Consider the following 13,185-nt stretch of genomic DNA (forward strand, 5'->3'; position numbering starts at 1 on the left):
CTGCATTCTGCGCATGCTGCAGGCAAGATCAGGCAGACTTCTTTCACATGGTGTGGACCAGTCCCCTCTTGGTGCAGTATTGGGGGTGTATAGAACAGGAGCTGACAGAGGTCTTGGTTTGGGAGGTCCCACATAACCCACTAGACACACTCCTGGGGATCTCAGACGGTCTGGATGGGTCCAGAAACGACAAACTGTTCTTCAATACGTTCATGATTGTAGCCAAAAGAGACATAGCTGTCAACTGGAAGTTTCCCAACCCACCTAGCGTCGTAAAGTGGCGCAAGGGGGTGGAATGGTATGCAGCACAAGAGAAGCCCCTATATGAAGCTCGGGGCTGTCCAACTAAACATCGTAAGGTCTAGGGCAAATGGCTGGGTCAGATAGAGTGACTAAGTTTTACATGATTGACTGTATGTATTACTTGGGGCCTCACAGGGTCATGAGCTACCAAGGTTTAACATCCAAACAAGTGTGGGACTTCTCACCATTACTGAGATGTACTATATTGCGGGTGTTTTCTTTGTTCAAAATCAATACAATTGTTTATCAAAAAATAAAAATAACTATATACGACTAAATGATGTTTCACTTTATTGTTTATGGCACGCATACCATTTAGAAGGGGGCATTCAATTTTTTTTCTACTTTTATTCTTCAAATTTATCTTGCATATGCTTATTGAGCTTTTGTGTGTGATTTATTGTGGATAGGTAAGTGATGAATGCAAGAATGAGTTAGTGGCTGGCTGGATGAATGAATGCATGAGTGTATGGATGAGTGTCAGAGTGTGTTTATGATGACACATTAAGTGCCTAAACTCGACTCGCGGCCGGTGCAAGTAATAGCGTTGGGGCAGGGTCGGGGAGGAAAATCGACAGACGACAGAATTGGGAGAATACAATTTAAAAAATAATAAAACCACTTACCTTGCGCTCTCCGCATCGCCAAATCGGCGATTCAGCGAGCGCAAGGCAAAGTGGTTTTATTTATTTTTTGTAATTTTCCCTGGTCTATCGTCTGTCACTTCCCCCCTCCGCCCTGCCTCACCGATCTTACCTGCACCGGCTGCCACTCCTAAACTCACCAGTGAATGAAAGGCACTTTCGCCTAAAAATTGGACCGATTGGCATTGTTATTGCTTGGTCTTTTTTAAAGGAAACTTGCTTTTGAGCACCCACAATGTAACACTATGCACAAAATTACAAATGTTAAAAACACTTCAAGTGAAATTACAAAGTAGAACCCCTCAAAAAGGGTGCAAGCCACGTACCCAAAAGAAATATCACACCAGACAACTAAGCCTATAATTCTAGTCTGTTCACATTATCTGTGAGATATCATGTGAAATGTGTGCATCAGCAGGTGCTGGCCCTAAAACCATCAATGGCACTGCTTTATGGACAATTTGTAACACATAGGGCATTTCACAATCATTAAGATTATTAAGTAGGTCACAATGTAAAATTAGAAGCCTATGGCCTTCGCCACCTCATGTTTTAATCAATAAATCAACAACGCAAGCCTATTGGATTTCACATTAATGGGGTCTCTGTACTCAGAGACCCAACAAACATTATGGGCTGACCTAAAGTATACTTTGATATGATCAATAAGCCTCTCTCTGGACACACCAGGCAAATACTGCAGCCAAACCTAAAAATGTAAAAGTGTATTAAACCCCCTCCTTTTCCATTTGTCAGAGACTACACATTATAAAGCCCCTTCCTATTGTACTTATAATACAGTTGCAGATGTAAAACCACTTTGTATAGTGTTTGTCAGAGAGTTCACAAATGTAATACCCATTCCTATTTTATTTGTCAGAGAGTTCACAAGAGAAAGCCCTTTCTTATGGCATTTGTCATGGAATTAAAAATGAAGAACTACTTCCTAGGCCATCATCATGAGTTAGCCGATACATTTAAATTACCTGTCACTGCACATATGGGAAATATGATATTTGTGATAAATACCATGAAGTTAAACATGGCAATATTTATGGGGGGAATTAGCTGTTAAAAACATAAACTTGTGGATTTTGCTGCGGTAAGCCCCAAAATCTGCATGTTAGTCTCCAAAAACTCATGATACATAATCATTGTCTCACCTGTTAAAAACTGTACACCTCAGTGTTGGTTTTTATTGTGTGCGATAATTACAGCTGCCAACTGTAGGGTAGACCTTATTGTTGTTTTTCAGAATGTCCACAAAAAGTCCATAATGTAAACCTTTTCCTATTGCATTTGTCAGAGAGGTCACAATGTTAAAGCTCTTCCTACTGCAAATGTAAGTTTCATTCATAAAGAGTTTTAAAAAGGAGTTCACAATGTGCAAACACTGCCTATTTTATTTGTTAGAGTTCACAGATCAATCCCCCTTCCTGTTGAATTAGATAAACACAGATCAGGAGGTTTCAGAGCACACTGGTAAATTGATGGGCTCAGTTATGTCCTGGTGCCTTCCCACTTCAGACACTCCAGACACTCTGGTGGGGACCAGGTAACCCTTTAAGCTCTTGACTCTGAAGGTAACATGGCAGCAGATCAATTTTGACTCAGGAAGGTGCTATGGTCAAGAAGCTCAGAACTCAAAAATGCACAAAACAAGCACTTAATAAATCAATGTCACTGCAGTGATTTTTCTCAGAAAAGAAAAGGTATTTGAATGCACATACAACCTACTATTGACGAAATTACAAACATTTACAAGAGCCACAGTGGAACTCCAAATTATAACCACTACTAAATGGGTGTACTATAATAAAAATCAGGTACCATAAAGAAACATAGGACATAGCAAGTAAACCCACAATTTTAGTCTGTTTTGGTTATCTGCAAGGTACCATATGACAATTGGTCTTGTAGCAGGCTCTAAGCCTACAAACCAGCAATGCCACGCTATGAGCTTATTAAACAAGCATTGGCATAGCCAATAGGTCGCGCCTTTAGGACCTTATGAGTGTTTAGCCATGCAACAGTTGATGTTGTTGCACCAGGGATATTGTGCTGCATAACTAAATACTTGTATGCTCTGAAAGGCGAGACGTATTGGTTATGGCAATATTTTTATAGCATAACTATGGGGCCTATTAGCATGGCGGGCGGATCGCCACCGCCAAACCGGCGGTGGCGATCTGCCCGCCAAAAACACTCCGACGGATGGCATTTTACCCCCCACCACATTAGCATGGCGGGGGGTACCGCGGTGGATGGAAAACTGTCTGCCGCTTTTCCACCGGTAGGCAATCACGATTACCTACTGGGAGGAAAAGGCCCATATTATGGTGCCGGTGCCTTGCAGGCACCGCCATCCATATTATGATGTGTATGGTAAAATGCCTTTCCATGGCTGAGACTCTGCCATGGAAAGGCATGCAGTTTTCACTTTGGGGGCCCTTTATGGGCCCCTGGGGAGTGGAGGGGTGGGGGGCTACCCTTGGGGGGTACCCATGGTACCCCCCTACATTGGCATGCACAAGGTGGCAGGCACCACGCAGTGCCTGTCACGTTGTGCAAGCCAATGCACAACATGCATTTTCGACATTGTGGCGGGTGCTGCTTACAGCACCGCCCGCCACAAGGTTGAATATGCAGGATGCGACCGCCACAGCGGCAGTCGCATCCTAATTACCGGTGCGGGACCGCCGCATCACTGGCGGCCGGTCCCAGCACCGCTAGGGTCCGCCCGCCCGCCATCCTAATGGACCCCTATGTTTCTAAAAACTACTACAAAGTAATGAATTGTGTGCTACTGAAAAATCGTGTTCTAGCTTTTTTGCTTACAATTAGTTTTAATGCTAAAGTTATTGGCAGAGATCAACAAGCCACAAAAACAGATGGCCCCAGAAATCTGTGCGCACACAGTAGCCACAGGTTCGAATTAAAGCAGGGCTGACTCTGAGTTTCATCCTTCCTAGAACTTGAGAAGAGAGGCAGCATGTGCTAGGAGAGAGCGCTTGTTTATATGGTGTGTGTAGAGAGCAGCCCCTGTTTTAATGTGAATTGATAATGTGCACCGGTAACATTATAAAAAATAAATGTAAACAAATAAAACCAGGGTAGGCACGGGGAGATTAACCCCTTGTGTGCCACGCCCTTTCCCCGCCCTGTGCCGGGCGTTCCATTAGCGGGCGGGGTTCATGACGAGCTGGACTCGTCATGGGCACAGCGTAACCGCGGCCCATGACGAGTCCAGCTCGTCATGGGCACAGAAGGGGTTAAGTGATTGTTATTGGCAGTGATCAACAAGCCTCAAACTTGATTAGGTGGAGACGGTTAACAAGGGAGGGCGGGGGTGAAACAGGCAGGGGAGAGAGAGTAAACAAAGATAAGGAAGCGGGCGCTGCCACGCTAATTAAGAACAGATGGCCCCAGAAATCTGTGCACATGCAGCAGCCACAGGTTCAAATGAAAGCAGGCTGACTCTAAGTTTCATCCTTCCTATAATTTGAGAAGAGAGGCAGTATGTGCTAGGAGAGAGCTCTTGTTTATATGGTGTTTGTAGAGAGTAGCCCCTGTTTTAATGTATTATAGTAAAATGCATGCTAGCAGATACTTTTGACAAAATAAGATTAATTTTAGTGTAGCTGCTAGATATATAGCACAGTTATTGGCAGAGATCAACAAGCCCCAAATTTGTTTAGGAGAAGACGGTTAACAACGGAGGGCAAGGGTGAGACAGGAATGGGGAGAGAGAGCAAACAAATATAAAAAAGCGGGCGGGCCACGCTAATCAAAAACATATGGCCCCAGAAATCTGTGCGCACACAGCAGCCACAGGTTCAATTTAAAGCAGGACTGACTCTAAGAGGGTCATTAGGACAAAGTTCGCCCGCCATCCTGTCGGGGAATGGGACCGCCCGCCATCGGTGCGGGGGTCCCGTTGCAGACATTAGGATGCACCTGCCACACTGGCGGGCGCATCCTGCATTCCTAACATTGCTCTCAGCACAGCCCGCCGCAATGCCAGGAAGGCATGTCATGCACTTCCATGCACAACGTGGCAGGTACCATGCAGTGCCTGCCATGTTGTGCATGAACTGCAGGGGTGTACCATAGGTACCCCCCCCCCCATGTGCACACCCCAGAATCCCTGTGGGCCCGCTACGGGCGCCCAATGGCAAAGACCGCCTGCCTTTCCGTGGCGCTGCACTAGGCTCGACCTAAAAACATGAAGCTTCTCCCACTCAACAAAGATAGGCCTAACATTTTTGTTCAAGTTGTTCACAATATAAAATAATAGGCCTTTTACCTTTGTCTCCCACTTGCTTTAGCATCAAACATCAAACATTTTTGGTAGATCCAAACTATGGGGCCGATTCCGATAGCCGGTCGGACAGCTGTCCGTAGCCTTACTGTTCGAACCGACATGTACCCGGAGCGGTCCGTCCTGTAGAGTAAGTACGATGCGCATAACTGCCAAAAACACGACCGACACGTAGGCTGTGAATCAAGCCCCATTCTCAGTCCGAGCCGTAACTCCTAAAGATGAACCGAGTCGCCCACAAGCAGTATCCATAGCAGTTTCCGGCATGACAAGTACGATGCGTACTTCCTACGCGCCGGACGGGTCATCACGTACGGCACGTCACAGCATCCGGAAAACAAGCAAATCAGCTACGATTCGCACCACAACTCAATCCACGGCTACGAGACGGACGAGCTTGCAGCGGGTACGAGATGGAGCAACAAGCAGCGTGTACGACACAAACACATCATGAATCCCATCGCGCAGGTCATACCAGTACTCTACATCTATGACCAGCTCAGGGACCGACGCCGACGGTGCAGGCAGTAAGTCAGACACCTACAACACAAACAAACGACACGTACCCGCAAAATGGCACACACACACAGGGGATCCACATCCTGGCCACTAACAACAGCCCATCATAGGGGTTGCATGGCCAGCACCACTAACACCCCTACCCATAGTGGACCTGTTGCCCATCACTACTGCCACCCACACCCATATGGACTATGTTGCCCATCACCCCTGCCACCCCCAGCCATAGGGCTTATGTTGCCCATCACTACTGCCACCCACACCCATAGGGGACCTGTTGCCCATCACTACTGCCACCCCCACTCACAGGGGACCTGTTGCCCATCACTACTGCCACCCCCACCCATAGGGCTTATGTTGCTCATCACTACTGCCACCCCCACTCACAGTGGACCTGTTGCCCATCACTACTGCCACCCACACCCATATGGCTGATGTTGCCCATCACCCCTTCCATCCCCAGCCATAGGGCTCATGTTGCCCATCACTACAGCCACCCCCAGCCATAGGATGGGTGATGCGCAACACATCCAGCATACTCCAACATCAGGTATGTCTGCAAAATACATCCCCCCTAACATCATGACAACAGTGTGTAGTCTGTGACAAATGCCCACAACAGTGATTATGGCTACGAGCATACAATGTAAGTAACAGCACATGTGTGACCAACACATGAGTGTGACATACACAAGGCAAGCATCACCATAGCACTGTGGCAATGTAAAAAGAACACCCCCTCACTGTGTAGAACAGAAGTTAAGTGGGTGCTCCCAAAATGCAGCAGATGTCGAGCATTGTGGTGATGGAGTCTAAACCCCCCTCATCACAGTGACAAAAGGTAAGTGTCATCATGGTCAAAGCTGCAAATAACAAACAGCATGTATGATCCCTGCTCCCAACACATCAAACACTTCTGGGGCAAACTAGTGGCTGTGTCCCATACACACAGAGATGTGGTGAGGCTAACAGTGCTGTGAAAACATAACACACTCTCGGCCATGTGCAGACAAGCACCACCCATGGGGGCTGACAATGCATACAGCGTACAATGACACAACAGCAGAAGTGACCATCACCAAGCATGCACACATCTCGAAAATAGACACACCAATCAAAACAACATGTGTAGACTGTAGGTGGCAGATCCCAAACTCACATTCCATGCCAGCAATGGCACCCCAAAATCAGGATGAATGTGCACAATGATGTGAAATAACTCACAGGGACAGCATGCAAAATCACAGAAACAGCATCCAGACAAAGGCCCACAACAGCAATACCAATGCACTGGTGCAGATGCACAAACACAAACAGGCAAACTCACACTGCACATCGGACACAACGTGTGTGTGTGTGTCACAGTATCCACAGGCAACAACACAACACATGAGGGGGGCTGAACCACAGTGACACAGATGTGGACACAGTGCCATACAAAAGTAAACCATCATTGGGACATCCTCAGTGGGCAATCAGGCATTGGGAGATGAGAGGGAGCACAACAGACACATGTGACACAAGCTGGAATGAACACAAACTAACACAGCAAGAGACTGACACACAACACCACTACCCACAGGGAACAGACATTGGGGTGACACAAGCATGCGTGACACCTCCACTGTGATGAGAAAGTCAGATGTCGTACAAACTGGGAAACCCAGACATGTGTCCTGTGCCACAAACGTACATCACACATACACAAACACAAATCACTCAGCATGGCTCCTCATCCATGGACAAACGGGAGCTAGGGGACCACCTATGCAAACATTCCCATCAGTCCACCCTCAACACCACACACCCTGAACTGCAACAATGTGTATCTGTGAAGCCCACATGGACAGGTGACATTGCACATGCACCCATTACAAACACAGGAATGTTGGGAGGAACTAAGGTGCACACACACATCACACAAGGACAGTTCACAACCCTGGAGAATGACAGACATACTCCACAGTATGCGGTACATGGCCATGACCTCGAAGCTCATTTACCCTTCAGAATCCCTGCCACAGTCCCAGGACAATGTAGGTTCCGAAGGAGAAACACAAGGCACACATGCTGACACCTGCCAGCATTGCAGCCATGAACCTGACAAGTGGGAGCAGTCACACACACATACAAATGTCTCAATCACTGAAAACTACCACCTAGGGACAACTACATGATTTAGCAAATAAACAGGTTCCTTGAGGAACCCTGACTGTGTCCCATCTGTGTCTGACAACATCATCACCACTCAGAACTGACAAATCCCAATGATGATACACCAATTAACAGTAGTGTGTCATGCACCCACACATCTGGTAGCCCATTGGAAAAGTAGTGGGATGAACCCAGTACCACTCAGCAAGCATCAACAACAGGAACATATCAAGGGAACACTGTCTGTGTATGAACAGGGATGTGGACACACACACATGCTCATACAACACACACCATGTGCCCAGGCCATGTCACTGGACAACACACTTACTTGAGGGGACCCAGCTTGTGTGGAAGCCCAGCTGTGACAAACATATTCACTGCATGTCCCACTCATGTCTGCAGAACACTTGGTCAGTCAGCCATCAGTTACCACACAATGAAGCCTCTGGTCACAACAGCCTGGGTACGTGAGTCTCCCCTAAGTCATCTGCACATAACCAAAACATATGTCTAGCAAGTTGCACAGAGGCCCCAGTTGCTCCTATACCAATGATGCCCACACCTGTAGGTCCAGTGTTGATGAGCACAAAGTATGTGGAAGTGACAAATTGGACAATGGGAAGCACATCATATGTGCAGGGGTGCAAGCCACAGATGTGACCATGCAAATGAAATGCTCACAGAGAGATGTACACAAATAGTTGATCCTGACACACCCAGGTAGCTGCAAAGGATGACATGGATACCCACCAGAATAGGATACATATCTCATGGACCACAGGGAGTACCTCACATCAACACATCAGTATTCAACATTGTAAACCAAGCATTACAGGTGCAAGGGCATGTAAAACAACATCAACATAATGTACAGCTAAATCAAGTTCACAGGGATAAAGAAAAAAGCTTTATTCAGCATATTAAAAGTGAAACATCTATTCTAACAAAAGGCCAATGGCCAGTCCGTGTCCAAATGCCAAGGAGTGAACTAGAGTGACAAATTCAGTATATGAAAATCTAAACATCTGTGCAAACAAAAGGCCAATGGCCAGTCCATGTCCAAATGCCAAGGAGTGAAGTAGAGTGACAACTGTCACACCTTGCTTTCCTGCACTGCTAAGGACCGGAGTCATCCCTTCGGAGGGGCATACATGGGGGCAGGCCAGGCACCGCATGGACAGGATCAGGGCGCAGCAGAAGGAGGCAGTGAAGAGGTGGTGGATGCAGGCGAGACACTTGCAACTGCAGTGGAGCTGACTGAAGTGGTGCGTGCTGTCACAACTATGGGGCACAAGTCAGGTGGGGTGGGTGCTGCCACAACTCCAGTGGGCAGGTCAGATGGAGTGGATTGGATTGGCTCACCACTACAGTGCCCAAGTCAGACGGGGTGGTCGTGGACTACAAAGCAGTGCCTACATCCATGGGAGCGGAATGGGGGACAGGTGAGGTCGGCAGGGCGGGAGGGGACACGGTCCTCACATCAGTGGCACCAACTGTCTGACCAGGTGTGGAGGAGCAAGTGCTAGGGGGGGTGGCCTTAGCATTTTGGGGATGGTGTATCTGTGTGTGGGGGAACCCAGAGCAGGGAGTGGCGGGGGAACCTCTGGAGTGGTGGCCTGGGGGATGGAGGACGGAGACTTTGCCTTGGAGCTGCGTGGTGGCGGGGAGGTCTTGCTGTTCTGGCACCGGGGGGACTTGCGGGTGTGTGTCTCTGTCTGACTGGGCCTGGGGGAGGGTGTCCGGGTGTGAGGGGCACTCCCTTCTGTGTGTGGGGACATCCTCTTCCCCTTGTAATCAGGATCTGCAGGGTCGGTGGGGAAGAGGCTTTGGTCACAGAGGAAGAGCTTCTGGGGGGATGGGGTTGCAGGTGAGGCATGGGAAGGGGGCTGGGAGGGAGAGGTCTCGGAGGACTGCGGAGTGGTTGTGGATGACTGTGTGTGTGTGTGTCAGCAAACCAGCCCCTGTGAGTGTGGAATCAGTCCCCGCGCTTGCTTGTGTGCATGTCTAGACCTTGGTTTGGGGGTTTCTGTGCTTGGGACAGGTAGGGTGCTAGGAATCGTGGGTGGTGCAGGGGTAGGAGGGGTGCGGGACTGTTGGAGGAGGGACACTGCTGCCGTCAGGGAGGAGGCCACGGACTGATTGGTCCTCTATAGGGCAGACATGCCCGAGGAAATGCCCTCCATGAATGACACCAGTTGTGTCAACAGACCTGTGTGTCCATGGAGGACCTTCAGCATCGACGTCTGCCCAACATGGATCTGTCGAAGTAAGTCCACAGACTTCTCACTCGGGGCAGCAGGGGGCACAGGGGCAGAGGGTGCGGTGCCTGGCACAAAGGAGACATGCTCACGAACACGGGAGCCCACAGGGACCTATGGGAGGGGAGCCGATGGGAGGGGGGTGGTGGTGGTGGTGGCGGGGGCGGGGACAGCCTCACTAGCTGGGGTTTGGTGGCTGCTGACACCCGCCTCCACAAGGGAGTCATCCTCAGAGCTGCTGTGGCCCTCAGCTGGGAGGGATGGTGCTGACAACTCCTCTGTGTGGCTACACTCGCCCTCCGTGCCACTGGGTCCACCCGACTCCTCTCCTTCTGTCCCTGTAAGGCTCTGTGGCTCCTCCTGGTCCGTGGAACTATCCCCTCCTGTATAGGAATAGGAAGTAAGAGAACAACATCAGTCACCTGCCCCGACTGCACACACCACAATGAGTACATCACATCACAGGGCAAGCCCTGGCATCATCAGCTGAACACAGCTAAAAGTGCCAACACTGTTTAGGATAAGACAATTGTCATTCTCAACATCAACCATGGCACACATATCCCTCCTTGACTTTCACACATATGTCCGTTGCATGTTGGATGCTAACACCCTAATGTGCCAACATGCGCCACCCACACATTAGTTGTACATGCAAGTGAACATGTAGGAGTATGTCACTATAGATACAGGGGGTTCTCTCAATGAAGCCACTCTCAACTTGACGGGGATGCTTTACAAAGACTGTCCTTCCAGGGCAATTAACGTTTTAGTCAGTCTGTAATAGAGGGGGCGTTAACGAGACTATCGATTGTATGGGTGTCGAAGCGAGACAAGTGATGCACGGCGGGGTTTAGCAGGGCTTCCTTCCTCGAACAGAACATTCACAATGACTCACCAGTACCCCGCTCTGACCTCGGAGCAGAAGAAGGAGCTCCATGACATCGCGCAGCGCATCGTGGCCTGTGGCAAGGGCATCCTGGCGGCCGACGAGTCCACCGGTAGCATTGCTAAACGCTTAAACTCCATCAACGTAGAGAACACAGAGGAGAACCGCCGCTTTTACCGCCAGCTGCTCTTCACCGCTGATGACCGCGTCAACCCCTGCATCGGTGGCGTTATCCTCTTCCATGAGACCCTCTACCACCATGCCGACGACAAGCGCTCCTTCGTCCAGGTCATCAAGGACAAAGGAGCCGTGGTTGGAATTAAGGTTGACAAAGGTGTTGTCCCCTTGGCTGGAACAAACGGAGAGACCACAACACAAGGTCTCGATGGTCTTGCTGAACGTTGTGCCCAGTACAAGAAGGATGGCGCCGACTTCGCCAAGTGGCGTTGCGTGCTGAAAATATCAGAGCACACCCCCTCTGAACTGGCCATCATGGAGAACGCTAATGTCCTGGCTCGCTACGCCAGCATCTGCCAGCAGCACTGCATTGTTCCCATTGTGGAGCCTGAAATTTTGCCCGATGGAGACCATGACCTCAAGCGTTGCCAGTACGTCACAGAGAAGGTCTTGGCGGCTGTGTATAAGGCCCTGAGTGATCACCACATCTACCTGGAAGGCACCCTGCTGAAGCCAAACATGGTGACCCCAGGCCATGCCTGCACCAAGAAGTTTTCACACGAAGAGGTTGCTATGGCTACAGTCACTGCTTTGCGCCGCACTGTGCCCCCAGCTGTCTCTGGGATCACCTTCCTGTCTGGTGGGCAAAGTGAGGAGGATGCCACCATTCATCTGAATGCTATCAACAAGTGCCCTCTACACCGACCCTGGCCCGTCACCTTCTCCTACGGCCGTGCCCTGCAGGCGTCCTGCCTAAAAGCATGGGGCGGCAAAAAGGAGAATGTCAAGAATGCTCAGGAGGAGTACATCAAGAGAGCCTTGGCTAACAGCTTGGCTTGCCAAGGCAAGTACGTTCCCAGTGGCCAGGCAGGAGCTGCGGCTGGCGAGTCCCTCTTTGTCTCCAACCATGCCTACTAAGACAAGCTTCCACGTAGCCTTCCTCCGGCTGCACCCGGTGCCACGCGCACCTGCATATGTCGCTCCTTCCATGTGTCTCCCAATGCCACCCGTTTCACATGTTTGCCTCGTACTCTTCCTGGAATGTCTGCTCCGATTGGAGTGGCTCCCCTGACTATGCCGGCCGATGTAGTAAGGTCAAAAACATCTGGAGGGAGAAGGAGTGGATATTGGCTAGAAGCCTCAAACTCTTCTTACCAGTTCCTAAAATGCCATCTGGCCCTGCTGTCTGGTATCATGGAAACAAGGCATTTCTAACGGTTGGCGGCCCACGCACCCCTGGGTCGCCACTGTGGCTAGCTGTTACTTGCACCTCCCGTACAGTCACCAGTCCACCCATGGGTGGCACGCCTGCTGCAATGCGGGAGCAGTGGTTGCACTCGTCTGTTATTGTAATGGTTGTGTATTGTCATGCAGGCCTCTGAGCTTTAGGTCCTTTCCATTTCCTCCAACCTAGTGGTGACAGCGCTTCTGGTGTTCCTGTGATTTCCATCTCACGCCGGCTCTGAGTCTCACGCGTAGTGTTGACGTTCAAAGTATATATCTAATAAAGTAAAGTATAGATACAGCACATCTCTTGCTACTGACTCAGTACAGGTGTCCGGATGAAGGAATGGGCAGAGACTCATTCCACATGCTTGTGATGCATGCCAGCAACACACACTATGATGTACTCCTGTCCTGATGGTCAATGCCACAATGTGGTGCATGGTGCACACTTGAACACAATGCAGGCTCACTCATAGCAAGTTAAATGCCATGGCACTGGGATGCCCTGAAAGTCAGTCAACACTGTCTCCTGTCACAGGGGCAGGGCATCCAGACAACAACAATATGCACTGACTCACAATCATAGCTGTGGGGTAAAGCAAATTTAGCAGATGACCGGCGCACTTGCCCATCCCATGCAAACAACACATCCAGGACCCAGAAGACCCCACATCATGCAAATCAGACATA

The 13,185-nt window shown here is 49.5% G+C and overlaps 1 protein-coding gene across 1 annotated transcript; it reads left to right on the top strand.

The window, feature by feature from the left end:
- Positions 1-11,055: 11,055 nt before the first annotated feature.
- LOC146811253 (fructose-bisphosphate aldolase A) lies at positions 11,056-12,774 on the top strand. The gene has a single exon (XM_085618315.1). The coding sequence runs from the start codon at positions 11,092-11,094 to the stop codon at positions 12,184-12,186; it is 1,095 nt and encodes a 364-aa protein (XP_085474441.1). The 5' UTR covers positions 11,056-11,091; the 3' UTR covers positions 12,187-12,774.
- The last annotated feature ends 411 nt before the right edge of the window (positions 12,775-13,185 follow it).

This window comes from Triturus cristatus, chromosome 7 (genome assembly GCF_964204655.1).
Source record: "Triturus cristatus chromosome 7, aTriCri1.1, whole genome shotgun sequence".
NCBI lineage: Eukaryota > Metazoa > Chordata > Amphibia > Caudata > Salamandridae > Triturus > Triturus cristatus.

What these genes read in the sequence shown, in the direction of transcription:
- LOC146811253 (XM_085618315.1), top strand. Translation starts at nt 11,092, where the DNA reads ATGACTCACCAGTACCCCGCTCTGACCTCGGAGCAGAAGAAGGAGCTC.